Source organism: Tenrec ecaudatus, chromosome 6 (assembly GCF_050624435.1).
Source record: "Tenrec ecaudatus isolate mTenEca1 chromosome 6, mTenEca1.hap1, whole genome shotgun sequence".
Taxonomy (NCBI): domain Eukaryota; kingdom Metazoa; phylum Chordata; class Mammalia; order Afrosoricida; family Tenrecidae; genus Tenrec; species Tenrec ecaudatus.
Genome location: NC_134535.1, coordinates 104,198,035 through 104,224,242, shown reverse-complemented (window position 1 = coordinate 104,224,242; position 26,208 = coordinate 104,198,035). Strand labels below are relative to the sequence as shown.

At 38.6% G+C, this 26,208-nt stretch overlaps 1 protein-coding gene and 1 non-coding gene across 4 annotated transcripts in view; both read right to left on the bottom strand.

Moving 5' to 3' along the window:
- INTS13 (integrator complex subunit 13) overlaps window positions 1-26,208 on the bottom strand; it is a 36,970-nt gene that overhangs the window by 7,749 nt on the left and 3,013 nt on the right. Inside the window, exons 3-14 of one of the 3 annotated variants that reach the window (XM_075551964.1) lie at window positions 20,183-20,257; window positions 15,191-15,393; window positions 14,722-14,802; window positions 13,691-13,781; window positions 10,018-10,146; window positions 8,420-8,504; window positions 5,060-5,149; window positions 4,777-4,884; window positions 3,506-3,684; window positions 2,248-2,418; window positions 1,814-1,968; window positions 1,081-1,311 (exon numbers count right to left, since the gene is read on the bottom strand). In XM_075551964.1, coding sequence (XP_075408079.1) covers window positions 1,081-1,311; window positions 1,814-1,968; window positions 2,248-2,418; window positions 3,506-3,684; window positions 4,777-4,884; window positions 5,060-5,149; window positions 8,420-8,504; window positions 10,018-10,146; window positions 13,691-13,781; window positions 14,722-14,802; window positions 15,191-15,393; window positions 20,183-20,257 — 1,598 coding nt within the window. The remainder of the gene's footprint in view (window positions 1-1,080; window positions 1,312-1,813; window positions 1,969-2,247; window positions 2,419-3,505; window positions 3,685-4,776; window positions 4,885-5,059; window positions 5,150-8,419; window positions 8,505-10,017; window positions 10,147-13,690; window positions 13,782-14,721; window positions 14,803-15,190; window positions 15,394-20,182; window positions 20,258-26,208) is intronic. The other 2 variants (XM_075551966.1, XM_075551967.1) reach the window with 2 other exon arrangements.
- LOC142452243 (small nucleolar RNA SNORA54) lies at window positions 7,634-7,758 on the bottom strand. Its single transcript, XR_012785266.1, has one exon. It is a non-coding gene; the product is annotated as a small nucleolar RNA SNORA54 (small nucleolar RNA).

Genomic DNA, 26,208 nt, shown 5'->3' with positions numbered 1-26,208 from the left:
TCTCTGCTTGAATTCTAGCAGAGGTAGAACATGGGTGGATGTATTTAATGAACCCTATTAGTTTTGTTACGTTCTTCCAAATTCAGCCTGATGTCTATCACTCCCTAAGGACAGAGAAGCGTTACCAAGGGATGTTTTCAGTATTAGGGCCTGGTGCTACTTCTCTCTGTTCTCAATGGTATCCCTGGGCCTATTTGTATAATAGCACCTCCCATGTTTTGGTCTCCTTACTGAGTTAGTCCCCTCCTTCTACCTCAACAGTGCACGTTCTTCCAAGGCAGGGCTTTGATGCCAACTGTCTGACATATTTATTACTGAATAATATTTACTGAACAAATAAAGCTGCATCTTCTTTGAAGTTCACAATGTATAAAGCAAATGCTGACAGAAATCATGTTCTTTTCAGAAGTTATATAGGAAAAATTAACAAATCTCTTTGCCTCTAATATGTATTTTTAAAAAGCAACATACTTAAGCCCAATAAACATTTTCAACATTTTAAGTAATAAAATATTATAAAATGAAATAAGTGTGTATTACATAAATTACACTGACTCCTCATAAACTATCTCAGTACTTGACATTTCACACTGACAATCATAGTACAAAACCTAACTATCGTGTACGCTGATGATGTGCATCTGACAGTAATGGGAGCCGAGGTGTAAGGTGACGGTAATGCTAGCTCTGATTGATAAGGTGATGTGTCAACTTTGTTGGGTCATGATTCTCAGTGGTTTGGTTGTTAGGCAATTATGAAATTTGGCAGTTATATGAGGTAGCTTCAAAATCTTCACAGAAAATTCTCATTATCTTTTCATTCCAATTTTTCATGAACTTGTTGAAGCTTCCCAAATGATGTAATTTGAGGCATGTGATGATGTGGTTATCTTACATTTTTGATCTGATGTGATTATCCTTCAATTTTGTACAATGTCAATTTTTGCATAATTACCTGGCCTTAGGGCTCCCCCTATGCTGACAAGGGAAGTGTATTACATGAGGCTTGAAGGCTCAGACACGCTGTACACAGAATATGTTAAGAGGCACCACAGTACTGCGTTACTGTCGATAACTCACCTCTCTGAATCTTGCCAGGATTTTTCCTGTTCGTAATCTTTCACTGCTTTCTCAGACTTGTCCTCTTTGTCTTCCCTCTTTCTTCCTCGTTTCTTTCGTTCCTCCTCTTCTGGGGGTTTGCTCCTACATGCCATCAGACATTCCAAGACTCTCTGATGTTTCTCTGAGTTATTAATATGGGCTCTGACCAGAGTTTCTAACTCATTCCACATGATACGGTACTGTTCATCTCTACGGTAAAGAAAATGTCGGTATTTTGTTAGAAACACTTCAATATTGAAGTTCCATTTGCTACAGGTACAGTACTAAGAAATACAGAGATTTTTCTCTTTTACCCCTTTCCATCAGGGTATTTCAGGGTAGAACTATGCTCCACACAGAGTACTGATTAGTTAATGGTGGAATTCTAAACTAAAATGCAACGAATTCTACTAACCTAAGGCCACTTGGTTGATTCAGGCTCACGGCACTGCTAATGCAGGCTTTCCAAACGGCCAGTCTTTAAGGGAGCAGGTAGCCTCATCGTTGTCCTACTGACTGTCTGCTACATTTGTACCTTTGACCTTACACTCAGCAGTAATGGCCTAGCCCACAGTGCTTCCAGCTAATCCATATGATAGCATCACAACCATCTGTATGCATACACACCACACACATCATTCACATACGGCCTAAGCTAGTTTAAAATCAACACCTAACAAGTACATTTGTGTCGAGAAAGTGAAAAACCTACCTTTTAGGGCCTTTTCCTCTTGTACCAACTGTGGAAATAGGCAAAGGATCATTTTTCCTTTCCATATCAACTAAGTTGTATATTGTTTTCTGACAGTTTAACACATCTTCTTCTGTCAAAGATTCTTTCACAATAACACTGGCTAACGGAACCACCTGTTAGATTTTTTAGAAAGATAAAAAAAAAATCTGTCTTGAAAGAGGGGATAGCAAACACCAGGTGTCACATCATTGTAGCAAAATTTCAACTGCTTTTAAAGAAACCATGGCAAGAGAATCTATAACCACAACTGCAACATTCAATTATTAATTCTCTCCCACACATAAATATGCATCTTTGCTTGGAGAAGCATATGATTTACATTTTCTACTTTGTTGCTCTAAAGTATTGATAGCTAACCTTAGCAGAAAAGTTGAAACTAATGAACCACTTACCGCTTGCATGTTGAAAATGGTGGTTTGTGAGATAATCATAGGCCAATAGCGGGTGTGTTTTTCTAACTGATCTTTTGCTCGTTCTAAAGGGATCTCAAGACTTCCATCAATTTTATATCTGGGGTCTAGAAAAGGAGTTAATCTGTTTTCCCTCATAAATTCACCAAAATCCTAATGATAACCAAATGAGAAAAAATTAGAAACCATTTTCGATGTTTCACTATGGATTACAAGTCAAAGCCTATCATTCTCAGGACTGCTGGCCTCTGGCTTCAAAGCATCCACGCTAACACCTCTCCTTCCCACCACTACTATTTCCTTTTGAACGCAAAGCCCATCGAGCTTTAAACACTAGAGATGAAACAGAAATCCATTCCCAAAATAAATAACTAAATAAAGTGCATTCCTGGTATTTCCTATTTAAAAAAACCCAAGGAACACTCATTTTTCTTCATTTGGATCTTTTAAATCTTTCCTATCACATACAGAGAAGAGTAAATCAATCATATTAAAAAATAAAATTGCTTACTTTAAAACTACTGTAACATAACATTAAAACGTTAACAATGTTAATCTTTGAAGAATGGCATTATCAGCAATCGTATAGTACAATGAATACTGATTAGCATTGTTATTTCTTTAAAGCCTATTAGAAAAATAGAGCCGAACCAAAAGCAAATACAGTCTATATAACACTGTATACTACATTTCTCCCCCAAAAGAAACACAAAATCCTTTCATGTTAGTCCATTTCTCTCTTAATACAAGTTAATGTTATTTTAAAGCGCCAGCAATACAAATATTCAAATGCTGTACGGTATATACTTGTGTGTAAGCCGAGTTCTTTCAGCACATATTTAATGCAGTTTTGTGGTAAAATTAGGTGCCTCGGCTGATATTTGGGTCGGCTTATATTCGAGTATATGCGGTACATATCATGCGATACTTGAAATTCAGTTTCCCATAAAATAAGGCTGATCGACTTCCTCTCCCTTCTGCATTTTCAGTTTTTCTTTCCTTCCTATATTTTCAGTTTGCCAGTGTCATCACATATCCCTCACAATACACTTAATACAAAGCGAAAACTATACAATGGTTTTACACAAATACACAGATACTGCAGGTAAGTCACCTAAGTAAATAAGCACGTTCTAGCACACCTCCTTGTGTCACAGGTCCTAGCGCCTAAGAGACACTCAGTAATGACTGCTGAAAGACCACTGACTGAAGACAAAATTTAATGATATTAGAGCCTTACTGTAATCCGGTAGTCGGTAACTCTTCCTCCACACCCTTCACTAATTGAAGGAGGATCTTCTAGAATAGAACGAGAACTGCTCAGGACGTGTAGAAAAATCTCTCCTCCATGGCTGCTAAGCATGTGACTAATGACTTTGGAGCCTGACTTGCGTGGTTGTTCCAGTAAAACAGAACGACCTGTCAAAAGCAAGGTCACTCTATCATAGAAAGAAATCCAAATGGGCTCTGGCATTTCCCCTTAAGGTTCACACCTAGAATTTTCATTTGAGCCCCATATTTGAATCAGCACTGCTAGGTTAGTATAGCTAACATTTCAATCCTAAAAATCTGAATTCTGGCCTTCGCTATCTCTGGGTCACTACAAGCTTTCTGTTTTATATTGCTATTCTATTACAAGTTCATGTAAAACGGTTTCTCCTGGACAAACATAAGGAAATTCAGACGACTGAAGAACAACCCTCAAATGAGTAATACCATGAAACATTTGGAAAGAAGGAAGTCTCTATTTACATCAACAATATTCCCTCACTAGTTCAGCCGTTCTCATGATTTTCCATTTCAAATGCCCACTGTTTAATCTGTAATCCTTAACATTTGTAATCAAACTGTACTTAACATTAACAATGAAATTAACCTATCACAAAAGCAGACTGACTCCTTAAAGTGGTTCCAATACCTAACTGATCATTAAGCATGACACAACTTACAGAATTCATATTCAATAAATAGAATCCAGTAATTTTGATTAAAAAATATTTTTCACATAGGAAACCATAAACTTAAAGAATGATATGGTAAAATATTAAAAATATATTGCTTACTTAAGATAGAGGCATAGTATTCAACAAGAAATGAATCTATATATATTTAGTAATACAAGTCAACTCCAGTTTTCCAGTTGCTGTTGGATTGATTCATAAAATGCAGTAGAACAAGATAGATAGCCTGTATTATTTTAATCTTCCAAATTACAAAACAATCAATTTACATTATAAAGATAACAATTTTCGAATAAAATGTGCTTAGAAATAAGACAATAAAAAAAGACAAAGAACAAAACAAGATATAAAGTCATCTTAATTTCAAACTTTAACCTTTTAAATCATACTGTTAAAGAATACTTCTAATCATATAACTTTAAAACAGTTTTTGAGGGAATTGTTGACTTTATTAAATAAAAATGTTTTTTAGGCTTCAAGTTTATACAGTCATATATTCTCAAAATAACAATTCACTCGCAATCATTTCAGTCATAAATGACAAAGTTACCATTTAGAAGAAAATTAGTAAGGCAGGAGGAAGGTCTACTATTTACATCTACAGGTGAAATTCGATATGCTCCAGTACAATAGTGCAACTCTGAAACAGAAGAAAACACTGATTTGAAAGAATATAAAGAAATATTCCCAAATTTAAAAGAAAAAAAAATTGTTCTCTAAGTCCCTATAAAAATGAAAAATAAAAAAATTCAAAATGAAACAAATTAGCTGATACTGTGTTATACAGAATTTTCTGACTTATTCTTTTTCCTCGGTGACTTTGAGACCCTTACCGATGTTGTTTGTCCTTGGTGTGCACCACTTCAGTGTTACGGTCTCTTTAAACGGGCCGTCCCTACTGCTCCCGCCCGAGTGGGTGTCACCTGTAAAGATGGGTCACAAATGTTAATTCTACTAAATAGAACAAGAACTGGGAACGATTTGCCAAACCTTTCTGGAAGACTGCAATATTCTGGGAGAGCTCTACCTTTTGTATGAAGAGTCCTAGAAAGATGCCAGAGTTTGGATATTAGTTACGATAAAGATAAATATCTAGTTTCCCTCTAATTGCCTCATTATTTAATCATTTCAGTCACTGAACTGAAAAAAATCAACAGCAAAATGTTAAAAACTTCTAAAGACTTACGACTACTCTCTGCACATACTAGTAAAGGATAAAATAACATGGTTAAATAGTGAGAGAGAGCTAACGGGATCTGCAATGCCCCACTAATTATGTGGAATGAATCCCAATGAGTTTATTTAGAAGAAATATACAACAAGGAATCTGAGAAGTACATCTATCAAGAGACACAACAATGAGGACTTTGTGCCTTACCAGAACTTATAATAAGGCAGGGGAAACAAACGTTAATCAGATAGTAGCCAGTGTGAAGCTAGACAGATGGCTAAGAGTGTAAGGGAGGTGTCCGCAGTGCTGTAAGAGCCTCTGCAGAGAGGTGCACTGTTCTGAGACACCGGGAAGCCTTTCTCCAGAGGTGAAGAGCAGTCTGAGTTCTGAAAAGCTACGTAGAAACGGACTAAAGAAGTGGAGAAGAGTGCTGAGGAAAAGGAAAGCGCAGGTGCTTCAATCCTGTGGCAAGAGAGCAGGAAAAGGATCACATCTACAGGAACGAAACACTGGAAGAGGGGAAACACGAGAGAGAATAATGAAAACCAGGAAGGATCATTTCTCCAGGTCTTGAACGACATCCTAAAAGTCTGTCTTTATCCTAAGGACAACACAGAAAGCAGTGGAGGGTTCCAGACCAAACTCTGCCATTGAGTCAATTCTGACTTACAATGACCGTACAGGACAGAACAGCACTGCCCCTGTAAGTTTCTGAGACTCTTCTGCAGAGCAGCTAGTGGTTTTGAACTGCTGACCTCATGGTATCAGCCCAACATGTAAACTACTTCACCAACAGGGCTCCTCGGTGGCGGGTTAGCACTCTGTCAATTATTTTAGCTAGTAGAAAGAGACAGATCACTTAGGAGTCTACACTGGGACAAAGGGAAGAAAACAATAGAATAAGGAGATGGTAATAGTAGCAGAAATACAGGTGTGGACATATCTGACAAATATTTAACACATAAAATGAAAGAAAATGTGATACTGAATTGAATGTAAAGAATGACAGAGATGCTGCATAGATGACTCTGAGGTTTCTGCCCTCTATACCTAGAATAATAGAGGGATATACTAATAGACCAAGGCAAAAACTCATAAATTATCTTGGATATGTTGAATTTTAGGTGAGCAGAGACATCTAAGGGATAGCAAGTCAGCAGCAACTTGTCTGGAGTTAGGAAAGAGATTGAGACCCAAGTGTAAGCTGCTCATTCAAGACCCAGCTTGAATGGCTCCTTCCCAGAAAACCTGCCAAATCCTTAGAGACAAGACCAGGCACCTGCTCTGTGCCGGCAGTACTTTGATCCTATCACTGTCTACATGCGCCATACATACAATTATAGGTCAAATCAAGAGCTAGTCTAAAAGAACAGCTTATGTTACAAAGAATAATATCAACTTTTCTAAAAAAATTTTAATTAGTAGCTCATGGATTCCTAGCAATTTCTCTTACTGCATCTTTAAAAACAAGTTCTCTACATTTATTTACTAAACATTAATAAACATATATGCATTTATCTTAATCATTTTCTCCTTTTGGTAATTCATATTAAGATACTTCCAGTATCCCGTACACATGTCAAAGATGTTAAAATCAGCTCCTGTTATGGTACATTAAATGGATGTATCTATAGTCTTATTTAGCACTGCTGTAACAGAAATACCACACATAGATGGCTTTAACACACAGACATTTACTTTCTTTGGGTTTGAGAGGCAAGAGGTGTGGGCTCAACAGTGCTAACTGTTGGGGGAAGTTTCTTCTCTCTGTAGGCTCTGGATGAAGGTCCTTGTGTCTTCTAAGCTGATGTTCCTCCTCACCAGTGCTCATGTGATTCGCATTTCTCTTGACTTGGCAGTGGGTTTTGGGGGTTTTTCTGTTTGCTTCTTAGTTTGTTTTGATCTCTTATACTTCATAACAGACTGATTCAAAATACACTCTCTATGCCTACCCTACCTCATTAACGTAACAAAGATAACCTATTCTGGTCACCTATCAAGTCAAATGGACAAAGCTGTCATCAATCTTCACTGGAGCACAAAGTCATCTCCTTCTCCTTTGTGGTGGCTGATGAATTCAAACTGCAGACCGGGCGGTTTGAGACCCAGTGTGTAACCCAGTACACCACCCGGACTCCTTATGACAGACACAGAGTTCAGAATTACAACACGTCAATCAAGAACATGTACTCAACATGATCAAGGTCAAACATTTAATTTCCTTTTTTTTCCTCCCCCTTGTCTCCCAAATATAAAACCAGACAGACAAGTTTTGTCAGTCTTATATATTCTGGGACTTTCTGAAGCACTGGAATGAAACCCGTCAGCAGTAAATCTGATAACAGGTTACAAACAGTGCATTACATTTAATTTTCATAGCATTAATTTACATTGAAAACCTAGGATTTAGCTCAATGTCTAACCTTAAAGAGGTTTGAAAATGTCCTTCGGATCATAGAATTTTACATTAATTTAGGATTCAGTGGAATATCTACTACAGTAGACCTTGAACTGGTAAAGTGGAGGTTGGAACATGAGTGTCTGCTAGCGGGTGACTGAGCTTCCTCTGAAATTCCAGCATCTCCTCCTTTAGCCAAGTCAATACAGTCGCAGACAGCAGGGTTTTAAAGATAAGGTCTATTAACTGAAATCGTTTGGGGAAGGAAAAACTAGCTTAAATTGAGGACCGCTGGTTTTTATCCATATGGGTCTTAACACTCATTTGGACCTGCTTCAGTTCTCTTTCCTTCCTAGGGTTGTTTGCATGCAAAAAAAGAAACTACAGCATGACCTAACAGCTATCTTTCTCAGTATCTGTTCCGTTAACCTACTTTTCCTTTAAGTAAATTCTACAGAACACTAGTTCCACAGCCAATAATTGGTGATAGTGGGAGGTAAGTTTTTAAAAGGCTAGATTAATAAAGAAGAGCAAGTTCACTTACTGAAGAACTTTGAAGAACTATTAATACGATTTCACATGTCAGAGCTAACAAACAAATGCTTCCAGAGGGCTCTTACTTACCACTTTTCAGGAAATCTACGTGTGCATCTTTGTGATGAAGTAGCTCCACATCATAATTGGCAGATGTGTTAGCATGCTGCTCTTCCTTAAAGCAAATTTTAAGACAGTTGAAATACTTTGGCTTTGCTTGCAAAGTAATAGCTATTAATTATTCAGTTTGCTTAAGTAAGGTAAAATACATTCAATGATAATGGGACAGTTTGCTTTGTAACTAACCTATTTAAAGATGCAGTATTTTTTCACAGCAATGTGAACTCTAGGAAAAATTACTGGCTATACAGTGCTAATAAAATCATTAATGATTTTTTAATTTATGTCAGAATTGTGAAGTTACTAATCCAGAAATTTAAAAGCTTCTTTTTATTACAAAAACACTGTTTTTCCAGCATTTTAATATACTATATACATTAAAAACATAAATATAAAACATAAATTTCAATATAAAATGCTATTGAAAGTGTATGCAAATTGAAATAATAATTTAAAGGAAACAGCATCTTTAAATATTTATAGCAAATTGCCAAACACTTATATACAATCGCAAATACAGACTATAGAGACAAGTCAGTGTGGCAACTTGTTCCAACAGAATAGTAAGTAGGAATTTCAACATTATATATTTACCCAAAAAGACAAAGATTAAAGGGGCGGTCACACCAACAGCACACAAATATGGTCCAAGTTAATATGCAGAGTATCCTCAGAGTACTTTTGTTATAAGTAATACCAAATTAAATATATTAAAGTACACCTATTTTGCTTTTACTTGCTAATTGCTTCATCAATTAGCTGAAAGATTCTACTGAGTAAGCCTACAATTTCTAACAAAGAGCCAACCATAGTTTTAGAGGAAAAATAATAAAGATATAATATTTCTATGCAATTTATTTTTCATGATGTGGTAGTAAAAGCATGAACCTGAACTATATAAGAAAGCCAATTTGAATTTTTAGATATAATGGCTACCTTACATTTATAAACAATTATTTTATTTAATTCAACTCCACTCAATATAAAATGATTTAACACTATGGGCTGGTCATCTCAGGCAACATACTGAAGATATTATAAAAGAGAATGCAAAATACTCCCTAGGAAATCTAGTAGTTGAATCCTAAAACTCACATTTTTCAGGTACACAGTAAATAACTAAAATAAAACTATGAACTATTTTTCCCTATTCAGAACGTATTAATTACAAACACCTTTGTACTAGATAGGCTAGGAAAAAAAATAGAGGAAATAAGACTCATTAGCGTGCACAAAGGAAGTAAAATCTACTAACACAACTGTCAGAAAAAGAATCACAGAAAAAAACTAGTTTAAGATCGAGACAACAATGGGAAAAATGAGAACACTGGTGTGTTGAGGGGAGGGGCGTGCTCACATCGACTTCTAATGAGAAAGAAAACAACAGCATTTTGTTCTGTGATCCTTTCAGTGTTTACTGACCTGGTCAAAGACAATGAGTGTAGGCTAGCAAAACAGAAAATATGGCACGTGGGGAAAAAGCAAAGTTGGAATTAAAATAAATGAGACACATTAAACAAATGTTTAAAGTCATATCCATCAAATTTGCAGAGAAAAGAGTGACTTACCTTCATGGGAATATTTGTAATAGTAGTTGAAGCCAAGTCAAAATGCTGCTGCACTAGAATATTCAATTTGGTAGCAAGATGCCGCCCTGCACGAACACTATGGACTTCTGTGGTTAGAACTTGGGACAACTAATCAACAAGACGAAATAAAATTAACTCCCAAATGTCAACATTTCATTAGAACCCTAGCCCATACAATTATTTTCACTTTTTTGAATTTGGAAAATTGAAAAAATAAAACCTAATTCTTTTAGCAACATGCATGCATGCATTCAATGTATTAAGAGGAACTTATTACACACCAGAAACTGAGCCATCCGAGGACTCAGCAATAAACAGTCTTTTACTTAAGTATTTATTTTATAGTCAAAATAGATTCAACGTGCTTCAAATTCTGTAGACAACAATACTTGATTGTGTGGACAGGATAAAATCCTACAGATAAAACTATTTATTCGAATGTGAAAATTGACACAATCATCTCATCTCATCATCAATAACTTACATTGCAACACACAATTTAATTTATTTAGGGCCATAGTATTCATTGTATATAACTGCCTTATCATAACTATAGAGACAACATATTGCCACATTATCAAAGACAGAAAATAAATTTAACACAAAGGAGCTAACACTGGAAACCACCTAAAGCAGTAAAGGAGATATTAAAAATACAATCTAACTATAAGAAATTCCTAAAGTAATTATTTGATATATTTACATTAAGTACTACTAAATAAAAACCTAACACACAAAATATAAATTAAATCTAACTGTGTAAATATGTGGTTGCTTAGTATTGTAGTCTGTTCCAACCAACGGGACCCTCTGTACAACAAAATGACAATCTGCCCCCTGCTCCGCCCTCACGATTCGTTACAGTCCACTCTTGCAGCGATTGTATCAATACATTCTCTTGAGGGCCTTCCTATTTTTTTGACCAAACTCCTACTTTACCAAGCATGGGCTTCCCTTGCAGTAACATGTCCAAAGTACATCATCACTTCTAAGTTCTTCCAGCAGAAACTCATTTGTTCTTCTTTTAGCAGGATACATTTACATTCTTTACCAAAACGATAATTCAAAGTCATAAATTTGTCTTCAGTCTTCTTTACTCATTGTTCAGATGTTACATGCATATTAGGTGACAGAAAATACCTTGGCTCAGGTCAGGCACAGCTTAGTATTCAAAGTGACACATTTGCTTTTTAACACTTGGAAGAGTTCTTTGGCAGGACATCTGCCCAATAAAATATGTTGTGTGATTTCCTGAACACTGCTTCTATAGGTGTTGATTGTGATCCCAAGTAAACTGAACAATTTCAATCTTTTCTCCATTTATCATGATGTGTATTGGTCTAATCTCAAGAATTTTCGTATTATGATGAGGTGTAACCCATATTGAAGGCTAGTTGTCATCTCTATCAGCAAGTGCTTAAACCAATGGTTCTCAACCTTCCTAATGCCGTGACCCTTCAATACAATTCCTCATGTTGGGATGACCCCAGCCATAAAATTATTTTCGTTGCTACTTCATAACTGTAATTTTGCTTCTGTTATGAATTAGGTGATCCCTGTGAAAGGATTGTTCGACTCCCAAAGGGGTCGTGACCCACAGGTTGAGAACACTGCTGGCTTAAACTTTTCTTCACTTTCAGCAAGCAAGGTTGTGCCATCTGCGTATCACACAAAGGCTGTTAATGAGCCTTCGTCCAGTCCCAATACTACTTTCTTCTTCATATAGTCTAGCTCCTCTGTTTAGTTACATACAAATAAGTATGTATGGTGAAAGGACAGAACCTGACCACTCAGTAGACCCTTGGTATGTCTGAATGACTTGTTCTGTCTTTTCAACCCACCCTTTGAAGCTGCCGTTCAATTCTTTTCATCATTTCCTTTTCCTTTGGGGTTGTCAGAAGTCAAGGAGCCAGTAACCGCTCACATGCACAACGAAACAAACCACTTGTTGTCCTGCACCATTCCTCTCAAGTGTTGCTGTGTGTGAATTCATTGCTGAAGCACGCTGTCAATCCATCTCACTGAGGGTCTTCCTAGTTTTCACTGTCCTTCTACTTTACCAAACATGACTGCTCTTTCCTGACCTGTCCAAAGTGCATGAGACAGCGTCTCGCCATCCTCGCTTCAATGGGGCGTTCTGACTGTACTTATTTAAGACAGAGCTATTTATTCTTCTGGTAGTCCACAGTACTTTGCTAACACCACAATTCCAATGCATCTATTCTTTGGCCTTTATTATTCACTGTTCAACTTTCACGAATTAAAGTTAATGAAAATAGCCTGGCGTGGGTCACACATCTTAGTCTTCAGAGTAACAAACTCACTTGTCAGCACTTTACAGAGGGTCTTAAGCTGCAGATTACCCTCACACTTTCGCTTCTCTATATTCAAGAACAAGTTTTAGAGTCTCTCTGACATCCATTTTAGTCTTTCCTCCCTGGCTTTTGAATGACCTTTAGCTTTCTTATTATTTTTTAATCATTGTATTGGGAGCTCTTATAGATATTATTACAATCCACAATTCAACTAGATACCTTTAGCTTTCTTCGTGTGTGATGTCCTTGATGTCTTCCCACAACTCAACTGGACTACTTACTGCCTTCGGTATTCATTAAGTTAAACTATTCTGGAAATAGTCCCTAAATTCTGGTGGGATATACTCAGAGTTGTACTCTGGCTCTAATGGGGTTGTCTGAAGTTTCATCAGCATCTTCCTGAAATTACATGAGCATTTGTTGGTCCATTGGCAACTGGCCCCTGGCCTTGTTCTGGCTGATGATATCAAGTTTCTCCATTGTCCTTTTTCATAAATGTTGTCAGTTTGATTCTGATGTATTCTACCTGGTGGGGTTTATGTGTATAGTCACTATTTATGTTGTTTAAAAGAGAAGTACCTGCGATGAATAAATCATTGGTCATGTGAAATTCTATCATGAGATTTCCAACATCATTCCTATTACCAACTGCTAATCCTGGTTCTTTGTGTCCAATTTTCACATTCTAATCAATAGCAATTATCAATGCATCTTTGATCAACTGCATGTTTGATTAATTTCAGACTGCAGAAACTTGTAAAAATGTAAAGCTGGTATGTAAAGCCGTATTTCTAAACATGACTACTGATGAAAAATTTTATGTGATGTGAACTCATTTAATAACCATCAGAATATCCTGTCTTTTCAAACTGATCAGACTTAATGAAAAAGTAGAACCAAGGTTGAGAGTTAGTTCCCCCTTGGGCAACCTCTTTGGACAAGTAAAATAAACTTCTCTGTTACTACAGTGTAGTTTTGTTGAAAAGCCTAAAGATTTTCTAACAAGAGGGGAAAATATTTTTAAAGAATAAAGTGTCTTTAAAATAACGAAATTCACTTATTAAAGTAGCTGAAATCTCAGGAACAATATAAACTGTTCAATTAAGCAAGTTCAATTAAAATAAAAATACTGCTGAGCAGGCCATTGAGAAAAGACTGTACAAGCTCCAATTTATAACAAGGAATCAATCCAGGTGGTTTACTTGTACAGATTTCTTAAAAAATTCCCAATGTTTTCTTGGCAGAATATGTTGGCAATGTGACCACTTAATATTAACCCCTCTCAACACATATTAATAACTCACAATGATATTTTATTCCATTACTTTTACACTTACCTCTTTTTTAGGACGATCAGACACAAGGCTGTCTTCACCAACTGGGTAGGTGTGAATCAGTACTAACTCACACCTCTGAATCTGCATGAGACTTAAAGAAACATCTTTTCACTTATAATATAAGACTACATACCATGTAAAATCTTCAGGCAAATGAAAACTACTGAAAATTTAATGCATTAAAATGGTGTATCTCTACAATCAGTAGTTACTGTGATGATAAAAGCTGAAATGCTTACACTGTGGATAACTGCTGCAGTTATGTGAATACTTAATGAACAACGTATACAAATATAATTCAAGTGAAAAATATAATTTTCTCTGTACTTCAAGAGAAAACTCCAATCAATCCTAATTCTCAATGGAAAACTGCTACAGAGAATGTGAATATATTAAGTATTTATTTTCCTTTTATTATTCTTTAAATAAGTTGCAAAACACTTGACACTTCACTCTAAAACACTTCAGCATGCCATACCAAGTGAGAATAGTCTTCTTATACATAATTATCCTACCTCAGAATATAAATAATAACTCAATCTAATACACAGTCTTCGCTGTGTGTGAAGTGTGTCTTTTACAGTTTTCTTAAAAATCCATATATTGAAGTTTTTTTTCCCCTAAAGACCTTCCTGGAGTCAGTCTTCTGTCCCATAAGCAAACACTAATAAACTTTATGTTTATAGATTATACTATTCTGGAGGTTTCATATAAACAATGCTTTGAATTGGAATATACTGAATAAACCAGCAACAAGCTGCTCATTTTATATATTTATTAGCGTATGAAAAATTGAGGTATCAAAGCACTTTAAATATGTATATATTATTTTACCCTTATCACCTTTTCTTGCAGAAAAGTGTAAAATTACAAAATCAAAGAGAAAAAAATTTTTAAGTTGGTAATCACATATCGCATTTTTTACTAATTTATTGAGGCAGTAGAGAATCCAAATGAATATTACACTGATATTATTTGATAGAAAATACATATAAACATGAATGTACATATTTTACTGAGCTCATACTCACTGATCTGAATTTGCAGCAAGCTTGTTATGTTCATGAATTGTTTCTTGCACACAGTCTTCCAGCATTCGCACATGGCTATCACTATAGCAGAAAAACACATAGAAAACTATGGAATAAACAGTAAGAGAAAAATTTAAAAGCACTATTTGGCTACACTTTCTTTTTGCAGACACTTTAAGATTATTTTTATAAGGACTGCCTTTAGTGCTCACTCCCAATTCCGGGGGGAAAAAAAGCTCAAAACTAATGAGAAAAAAGTAATTATATTGGTTTATATGACAGTTTAAATTGTTTTTAACTGAAATAAGTTTTTATTTTAGAATTGAATAACCATAGCCTCAAAATAAAATAACAACACAAAAGCCACTTGAAGTAATTGCTACCACGTTGTCCCAGCTTTTTAAAATAAAAAACCCAAGAGGATATTTAAATTCTCCCAGTGAAAGGATGATTGTTATTAATGTCTCACCTTTTGGCATTAGTAATACAAATGATCCGTCCTCTATTTCCAACACGTTCAGCATTCTCCATCAGTAGAGTACGAGCCTCGTGCTGGCATTCTGTAATTTTGCAGAGGGTTTCCACGGCTGCAACTAGACCATGTAGAATACTGCAGCATTCTGGATCTGCCCTAGGATTAGGAGGCCCAACGGCAGCCAATGCTGCCATTAGCTAAGTAAACAGGGAAAAATTTACTTTGTAATAATATATGCAACGCAGACAAAAATTATACAAGAAAACTACACACTGACGTGGCTTATAAATACAGATGAGAATGTCCTCAGAAAATTACTAATCTGATGCAGATATATATATAAATAAAAGATACACCAGGACCCGGTGAGGTTGTTCTAGAAATGCAAAGTTGGTTTACAATCTCAAAATCAATTCATGCAATATATCAACAGAAAAAATAAAACCACACTATCATCTTCACAGAGCCAGAAAAAGTATCTAACAAAACTCAACAACTTTCCATGACAATAAATTGCGAAAAGAAGTGAAATTCCTGCTACTAGTGCATCCACAAAAACATCGCCAGCTAACCATATACTCCTGGTGACAGACCGGGTGCTTTTCCTCTCGGAATAATAAGATAAGGATGTTCCATCTCCACCCTGCTAGTCAATGTTGTGCTGTGAGGTTCTAACCATGGCAATCAGGAAAGACAAAGAAATAAAGGCACCCAAATTAAAAAGAAAGTAAAATGATCTCTGTTTACAGATGACACAACCTTACATAAAAACTACTAGAAAAAATGAATTCAGCAAGTTGCAGGATTATAAAATCAGTGTAGACACATCAATTGTATTTATATTACCTGCAATAAACGATCTAAAAATTAGTCTCACAGAATAAAAATAAAACCACACATTTATGCCCAACTGGTTTTCAACCAGGTTTACAAGGCCACTCGATAGAAAAAGAATTTTTTCAACAAACGGTGCTAAAACAACTAGGTAAGCCAAATGTAAAAGAATAAAGTTCAGGGGCCGACCCTATTACCAACTAAGCAGACAGACACCACCACCCCTCACCCTGCCCGAAGAATTCACTTCAGAGGACAGCACTGAAGCTACAGTTCAGGGAGAGGGACATGTCTGATCAGAGCACACAGGAACAAATGAAAGAAGGGGGAGGAAAAATAAGTGAAGCACATCCTGGCTCACCAAGCCCTGAGGATGGTGTTTCTGCTGAGAGCAGCCAATACACCACAAGGACCATAGGGCCATCCTCACCATGAGACACTACGTCCCTCACTGACCCATAGCATGAAGGAGGACAACACTGGAGACACACTGTGGGAACTGTGACCAATCTGACCCTACCACATCGAGGTGAAACACTAAGGGCGTACAATAGAACAGCAAGGAGAGCAGAGCAATGAAGTCCCCAGGGAACACCAAAAATAGACTGTGGGGTCAGGGCATGACGCCCCATCAGACTTGACTGGAAAACACCGGTAAAGGTCAACAAATAGACCTTGAACTACTATAGGCTTTTCTTTTTTTTTTTTTAAGGCTTTTCATTTTTTTGGCGTTGGCTTTATTTTTGTTTTGTTGTTTGATTTTCTATTGTTGCTTTCTTTTGCTGGGTCTTGTGTTTGTGCATGTTATTAACTCTGCATGTCTAGGCGGGATAAACAAGCCGAAGGAAAAAACAACAGGATGACAGTTCTGGGGAGATATAGGAGATGGGGATGTGGGAGGAAATGAAGTGGGTGTTAACAAACCCAAGGACAAGAGAACAACAAGTGACCAACAATCGATGACGAGGAGGGTATGGGAGGTCTGGTAGGGCTTGATCAAGGGCAATGTAACTGAGAGGAATTACTAAAATCCAAATGAAGGCTGAACATCATAGTGGGAGACATGAGGAAAGTTAAAGCAAATAGAGGAATGAACTAGGAGGCAAAAGACATTTATAAATATCTAAATATAGGCATGTACATATGTAAATATATATGACAATGGGGAATAGATCTATGTACATATATTTATAGGTTTAGTAGTAAGAAAACAGTTGGACATTGGGCCTCAAGTACTCTCAACACAAGAACACTTTGTTCTAATAATCGGGCATTCTGAGATGCTCACCTTCCCAACACGATCACTGAAGACAAATGTGTGCATGAGCAAATGTGGTAAAGAAAGATGGTGGTGCAGGGCTATAAAAAGGTGTAGCATCTGAGGGCTTAAAGGCTTGAAGATAAACAAGTGGCCATCTAGCTGAGAAGCAACAAAGTCCACATGGAAGAAGCACACTAGCCTGTATGATCAAGAGGTGTCCACGGAATCAGGTATCAAAGACACAAAACAAAAAAATCATGTCAATATGAATTGGGAGGGGGAGGGGGAGTGTAGATTGGAGGCCCAAAGCCAATCTGTAAGCAATTGGACATCCCCTTACAGAAAGGTCACAGGGAGAAGATGGGCCAGTCAGGGTACAGTATAGCACCGATGAAACATACAACTTATCTCTAGTTCTTTAATGCTTCCTCCCTCTATCATGATCCCAATTCTACCTTACACATCTGACTAAACCACAGCACGTACATGGGTACAGATGAGAGCTGGAAACACAGGACAGATAAACTCCTCAGGATCAATGTTGAGAGCAGCCATACCAGGAGGGTAAAGGGAAGGTGGGGGGAGAATGGGGAAACTGATCACAATGATCTACATATAACCTCCTCAGGACAACAGATAACGGTAATAAATAGATAAGATGTAAACTGAGAACTCAATAAGTAGTAGTAAAAGCATTTTGTTTACAAATATGGAAATAAATAGCACAATAGCTAAAGAGTTAAAGTTTCCTTCTAATTTGTCGGTAAAGAAAGCGTGGAATGGAGATGGCTATTTTTCTTATGATTACATGGCATTCCAAAACAATGTGCAAATACCAACTTGATAAAATCTAAGCATTTCAAGAAAAAATATTTTTGAGGGGCTGGCCCGAATCTCAACTACTATGTGGACACCTGCCCCTCCGCCCAGAAGAATTTATTTCAAAGGATGGCATTGAATCTGCAGCTCCGGGAGAGGGACATATCTGATCGGAGCACAGTGCAGCAGATTAAAGGGGGGTAGTAATAGAGCACATCCTGGCCCACCAGGATTAGAGCAGCCAGTTCACAAAGAGGACCACATGGCTGGCCCCACTATAAGACATGATGTCCCTCACTGACCCATAGCCCTATAGGGGACAACACCGGAGACACAGTGTGGGAATTGCGCCCGATCTGATCCCGCCACACCGAGGCAAAACACTAAGGGGGTGCAGCAGAACAGCAAGGGAATGGAGCGGCGAGGACCCAAGGAATGCTGAAGGTGGACTTTGGGGCCAGGACTTGGTGCCCCAATAGACTGGACTGGAAAACACTCCTAAAGGCCAACAAACAGTCCTTGAACTAACTACAAGCTTTTCTTTCTTGATGTGTTTTGTTTTGTTCTTTGTCAGTGGTTTGTTGTGGTGGTGGCTTTCTTGTGTATTGTTGCTTAGTTTTGCTCTGTCTTGTTTTTGTGCATTTTATTATCTCAGCAGGTCTGTCTAAATAACATAGGCTGGATGAACAATCTGGAGGAAAAAACAACAGCACTGACAGTTCCGTGGGGACATGGGAGAGGGGGAGGTGGAGGGGGTAAGGAAGTGGTGTTAACAAACCCAGGGACAAGGGAACAACAAACGATCCAAATCGGTGGTGAGAAGGTTGTAGGAGGCCTGGTAGGGCGTGATCAAGGATAATGTAACCAAGAGGAATTACTGAAACACAAATGAGGACTGAGCATGATAGTGGGACAAGAGGAAAGTCAAAGGAAATACAGGAAAGAGCTAGAAGGCAAAGGGCATTTATAGAGGTCTAAATAAAGGCATGAACATATGCAAATATATTTATATATGAGGGGGAATTAGATCTATGTGGATATATTTATAGGTTTAGTATTAAGGTAGCAGAAGGACACTGAGCCTCCACTCAAGTGCTCCCTCAATCCAAGCAATACTTTCTTCTACTAAATTGGCATCCTATGATGCTCACCTTCCCGACATAACCACTGAAGACAAAGCAGGTGAATAAGCAAATGCGGTGAAGAAAGTTGATGGTGTCCAGCTATCAAAAGAGATAGTGTCTGGGGTCTTAAAGGCTTGAAAGTAAACAAGCAGCCATCTAGTTCAGAAGCAACAAAGCCCACATGGAAAAAGCACACCAGTCTGTGCGATCACGAGGTGTGGAAGGGATCAGGTATTAGGCATCATCAGAACAAAAAAATCTTATCACAGTAAATAAGGAGAGGGAGTGCAGAGTGGAGACCCAAAGTCCATTTGTTGGCCACTGGACATCATCTTAGGGAAGAGATGAGCCAGTCAGGGTGTGATGGAGCAATGATAAAACATACAATTTTCCTCTAGTTCCTAAATGCTTCCTCCTCCCCAACTATCATGATCCCAATTCTACCTTACAAATCTGACTAGACCAGAGGATGTACACTGGTACAGATAGGAACTGGAAATAGGGAATCCAGGACAGATGACTCCTTCAGGACCAGAGGTGTGAGTGGTGATGCTGGGAGGGTAAAGGGAGAATGGTTTGGAAAGGGGTAACCAATGACAAGGATCTACATGTGACCTCCTCCCTGGGGGACAGAAAAGTGAGTGAGGGGAGACGTCAAACAGGGAAAGATATGACAAAATAATTGATAAATTATCAAGGGTTCATGAAGGAGAGGAGAGGAGAGCGAAAAATGAGGAACTGATGCCAGGGGCTTAGGTGGAGAGCAAATGTTTTGAGAATGATGAAGGCAATGAATGTACAAATGTGCTTTACACAATCGATGTATGTATGGATTGTGATAAGAGTTGTATGAGCACAAAATAAAATGATTAAAAATATATATATATATATATTTTACCACATTTAAGCAATTTTCAAAACTGGTTACAACTCAAAACAGAATCATACCTCCTGCAAATTTTGGTCTTCTTGAGTCCAAGAATTTAAGACATGTGCTCCAGAGTCACTCACAATGAAATTCACCTGGATTTAAAAAACAGTGTGTATTAAAACTCTAATTTCAATTGAATCACCATCATACAGTAAAATAACATGCAATTTCTACTACTCCTTCATTCATTTTGTAATGACAAGAAGGGGATTCAACAAAGCACATGGAAAAATGGAATTTTTCCATGCACTTTAAAAACCTATTTCATTGACATATAATTCACTTACCATACAATTCAATGGTTTAAATACATTAGTCATGCAATCAATTTTGGAACATCTTCATTCCTGTACTTATTATAATTGGCTCCCATGCCCCCTCTAATCTCACCTGCCATAACCTGGAGGAACCATTCACCTAGTGGCTGGCTCTATGGATTACCTGTCCTGGATTTTATGTAAAGAAAATCATCAAAAACCTAAATATGCTTCTGAAATTGATTATGGTAATGATTGTACAATTCTTCTTGCTATGACTGAACTATTGAATTGTGTGATAGGTGGACTGCGTGCCAATAAAACTGCTAAAAAGGAAAAAAGACCTAAATTACAACAAAACACAGAAAAACTTTAATACGAAAGAAAGCAGGAGATAATAGAAAATAGAACAAAATTTAAATTGGTCAAAAGGGAAAGACAATTATACCACATCTGTACATTCTTTGCCCTAATCATTTTCAAAGCATTTGCTCTCCACTTAAGCCCCTTGCATCAAGTCCTCTTTTTTCCCCCTCCCTCCTCGCTCCCTCTGGGAAAGTCAATTATAGGTTAAATGTTAACTATCTGCAATAATCCACGATCTAATGCACTGAGGGCAACACTATTCATATCCCAAGTCAATGGTCTAAGGGAGTTCAAGAGAGGCTTAATTTGCATGGTACTCTAAAAATGGACATAGGGCTTCTCATGGTCATCCACACTCCCTTCTGTAACACAGCCGTGCTCGAAATTTGAGCTTGAATTCTACTGTTTTCAATTCTTGACTCACATGTGCTAGTGGGCTTCTTCTGTGTCTACTTAGCTGTCACCTCTCTTAAAAGGCTGCTCTTTTGAAGAGAAGCCTTTAAGACCCTAAATACCATTCTTTCTGATAGCCAGGTACCGTATGTTTTATCACCTTTTGTTATATAGACCTCTGTCTTCAGTGATTACTTCATGAGGGCAAGTATTGAGCAGGGCCATTTTTATGTACTATTGAAGTCCTCTCATAAAAGCCAGGTGCTATTCTTGGCACTGGGGATATGAACAGACAGTGCTGCCTAAAACAATGCTGCTTCCCCAGCACCATAAATTAAGTGGATACCTGCCCCTCCCCCGAAAAGAATTTGTTCCAAAGAACGACATTGACTCTGCAGCCCCGGGAGATGAACATATCTGATCAGAGCACACGGGAGAAGATGAAGGGGCAAGAGGAGAGAGTGGAGCACAGCCTGGCCCACCAGGCCGTGATGATGATGTTCCTGAGTAGAGCAGCCAGTCCACAGAGAGAACAACATGGCTGGCCCCACTATGAGAAATGATGCCAATCAGTGACTAAGGGCGATACAGGGGACAGCACCGGAGACACAGTGTGGGAATTGCACCTGACCTGATCCCACCACACCGAGGCAAATCACTGGGGGAGTGCAGCGGAACAGCAAGGGAATGGAGTGGCAAGGTCCCCAGGGAATGCTGAAAGTGGACTTTGGGGCCAGGGCGTGATGCCCCAACAGACTGGACTGGAAAACGCTCCTAAGGGACAGCAAACGATCCTTGAACGAACTACAAGCCTTTCTTTTGTGAAGTGTTTTGTTTTGTTGTCAGTGGTTTGTTTTGCTGTTTTGTTGCCTGGTTGTATACTGTTGCTTTGTTTTCCTGTCTTGTTTTCGTGCATGTTAGTGTCTCCACAGGTCTGTCTGAATAGGACAGGCTGGATGAACTATCTGGAGGAAAAACAACGGGAACGACAGTTCCGGGGGGACTTGGGGTGGGGGGGTAGGGGGGAAAAGGAAGTGGTGTTAACAAACCCAGGGACAAGGGAAAAACATGGGACCCCCAAATGGTAGAGAAGGGGGAGTGGCAGGCCTGGTGGGAAATGATCAAGGGTAAGGTTGCTTAGAGAAGAGGTATGCTCTAGCCCAGGTGGCGACGAAGCATGGTAGTAGGGCAGGAGGAAAGTCAAGGGAGATGGAGGAAAGAGCTAGGAGTCAAAGGGCATTCATGGAGGTCTAGACAAAGACATGTACATGCAAATATATATATGAGGATGGGGAAATAGATCTATGTGTCTATATTTATAGGTCAAGTATTAAGGTGGCAGAAGGACCTTGGGCCTCTACTCAAACACTCCCTCAATGCATGAATACCTTCTTTTATTAAATTGGAACTCTATGATGCTCACTCTCCCGACACAACGGCTGGAGCCAAAGTGGGTGAACAAGTAAATGTGGTGAAGAAAGCTGATGGTGCCCGGCTATCAAAAGAGATAGTGACTGGGGTCTTAAAGGCTTGAAGATAAACAAGCGGCCATCTAGCTCAGAAGCAACAAAGCCCACATGGAAGAACACACCAGCCTGTGTGATCGAGTGGTCCCGAAGGGATCAGTTACCAGGCATCAAAGAACAAAAAATCATATCATTGACTGCACACCTCCATGATAGGATCGCTGAAGACAAATGGGTGCATAAGCAAATGTGGTGAAGAAAGCTGATGGTGCCCGGCTATCAAAAGAGATAGTGTCTGGGGTCTTAAAGGCTTGAAGGTGAACAAGCGGCCATCTAGCTCAGAAGCAAAAAAGCCCACATGGAAGAAGCACACCGGCCAGTGTGATCACGAGGTGCCAAGGGACCAGGTATAAGGCATCATGCAAAAAAAAAGATATAAGTGTGTGTATGTATGTGTATATATGTGTATATGTATATATGTATGTGTATATATATATATATATACCATATTAAATGAAGGGGGAAGTGCAGAGTGGAGACCCAAGGCCCAAGTGTCGGCCAATGGAGATCCCCTCATAGAGGGGTTTAGGAGAGGAGATGGGTTAATTAGGGTGCGAGGTAGTACCGATGAAGAACACAGCTTTCCCCCAGATCCTGGATGCTTCCTCCCCCCAACTACCATGATCCGAATTCTACCTTGCAGGGCTGGATAGGACAGAGGCTGTACACTGGTACATATGAGGGCTGGAGGTACAGGGAATCCAGGGTGGATGATACCTTCAGGACCAAGGGTGTGAGCGACGATGCTGGGAGAGTGGAGGGTGAGTGGGTTGGAAAGGGAGAACTGATTACAAGGATCCACATGTGACCTCTTCCCTGGGAGAGGGACAGCAGAGAAGGGGGGAAGGGAGACTCCGGATAGGGCAAGATATGACAAAATAACGAGGTATAAATTACCAAGGGCACATGAGGGAGGGGGGAAAGGGGAGGGAGGGGAAAAAAAAAGAGGACCTGATGCAAGGGGCTTAAGTGGAGAGCAAATGCCTTGAGAATGATTGGGGCAGGGAATGTATGGATGTGCTTTATACAATTGATGTATGTATATGTATGGATGGTGATAAGATTTGTATGAGTCCCTAATAAAATGTAAAAAAAGAAAAGAGGAGAAAAAAATGATTAGGGCAAAGACTGTACAGATGTGCTTTATACAATTGATGTATGTATATGTATGAACTGTGATAAGAATTGTATGAGCCCCAATAAATTGTTTTTAAAAAAACAAAAAACAATGCTGCTTACTATGTAGGGAATGCTGGGGTCTATAAGGGAATGTGGTGAAATAGCCTGTAGTGCAGGTAGAATACGCACAAATGGGCAAGGAAATTTCAGAGTGATACAAACTATGGGGGAAAACTGTTGACTACTTTATGTTAGATCACGTGATCAGAGTAAGGCTCTCTGGAGGTGGCAACACAGGGGAATTCAAAATGGTGAAAGGAAAATAACTGTGGAAAAGCTGGTGGCAGACAAATCCACATAAAAGGAAAGCAAATAAAAGGACCTCTACACATGTACCAGAAATAGAAAGGTCAGAGCACTCAAACAGGAAGTAGCCATAGTAATATACATGACAATAAAAATCCACGAGTTTAGACTTTTTAAGTAAATTCTATCAGCTAAGAGGATAATGGTAAGATGAGCATGGTAAGGAATTATGATGACAGGTAGGTTTATTGTGCCAACCTGGCTAAAAGGAACATGTCGTATTAAAAAGGTTATAGTGTGAGTGGAGAATAAAGTGATAAATGGCTCAGCAAGAGCTGCCCCTCTCTCTTGTTCTCTGGTGATCTGGCCAGCATGAGGCTGCTTTAGCTAGTTCTTGGCCTCAACTTGTGAGCCAGACTACCTGTAGACAGCCAACCCATGGATCCTATCGCTAGAGCTTCAGGTTCCTTGGAGACCTGCTTCACCCTGCTGCTAGTGCATCCATCGCTTGAGCTTGAGGCTGGTGGACCCTGTCGCCTTGCATTGCTTGTCTTGTATTGCTTGAGTTCAATATCCCATCAGGCCTGCTTCACTAAGCTCCTGAGCTACTGACTGTTAGTGACCCACCCTACTGTTTGCTGCCTGTGGGCAGACTCTTGACTGCATTGCCCCAGGGAAGACTCAGCTGTCTGTTTCCTTGACCTTGGACCCAGCAGCCTATGTGAGTTGAAGGCCTTCCAGTATATTAACTGTTCCAGAGAAGTCAGTTGAACTGAGCCCTCTGTATTGCTGTGTGGGCTAGTTAGCTGTTATATTCTTCCAAGCTGTAGAAATATATGTGTGCGTGTGTGTGTGTGTGTGTGTGTGTGTGTGTGTCTATCCTGGTTTTGTTTCTCTAACGAACCCTGCCTAACACAAGAACATATCAGAAAATATAAGAAATAACTATTTTCCATTTTGGGAGAAGGGTAACATTTCTTTTTTTCCCCTGGTCTATACGTTGTAGTCATAATTATTTTTCCTAACATGTATGAAATACCAATTTTTCCTTCCCAAAGGAATAAATTGAAAAGTGGGCTTCATCTGACCACTTTATTTTACAAGCTACTTTACTTACAATACTTCATTTAAATCTTACAACCACCATAGAAAGTAGGTGTTATGTTGATGAGGTGGGTACCCCCTCCAAAAAAAACAATTAATTTTCAAAGCTATGTATTTAAATTTTTTTTACAAAACAACTTTATGGCCTTAAAGTACTCTTCATTACACTTAGTACATTTATTGAATCTGTGATTCCATTCTTGTAAACATTTTTCAAGTTTGAACAATCTGTTTGGGTGGCTGACAGCACCACCCTCCTTTTTCGTTCACCTCTTCTACCTCATCAAATCACTGTTCTTCATGTCCCTCTTCAATCTTGGAAACAAAAAGAAGCCCCATAGAACAAGGTCTGTGGTGAGTAAGGTGCATAGGGCAAAGGAGGCAAACGGGTGCACTGAGATGGCTGCGTGAGTAGGCAGTCCCGTCTGCCACAAATCAAGCCTTTTTAGTCATACACTGTTACACAATCTTTTCAGAACACCTAAACATAAAATTTGATCAACAGTCTGACCTGGTGGAACAATCTCCAAATGCACAAGTGAACATTTTCATCCAGAAAGAGGTTTGTCATCAATCAACATTTCACTTTTTAAAAAATGAGAACGCCACTCATACACTTGAGTTTTTTCCCCACAGTGCTGTCCTTGTAGCCGTGTTCAACATCACAACAGTTTCTGAGGCATTTTTCCCAAGCAGGAAACAAAATTTCACAGCCCATGTTGGCCATCTCAAAAAACGAGGTTCACGTGGAAAGCTGCTTTAACAAAAGAATTCACTGTGACCAGAGAGAACCTTCCCAGGCAACGCCACTGGGTGCACTCAGAGGGAGTTGCTAGATACTTGCCTAGTGGGGAGGGGTTGGGGATTGTTGCATACTACGAATCCGCTTAGCAACACTTTTTTCCAGTTTGGGGTGGGTATCCCCTTGTATAGAGGAAAAAAACCTAAGCTTTGAAAAGAGATCACTCGATC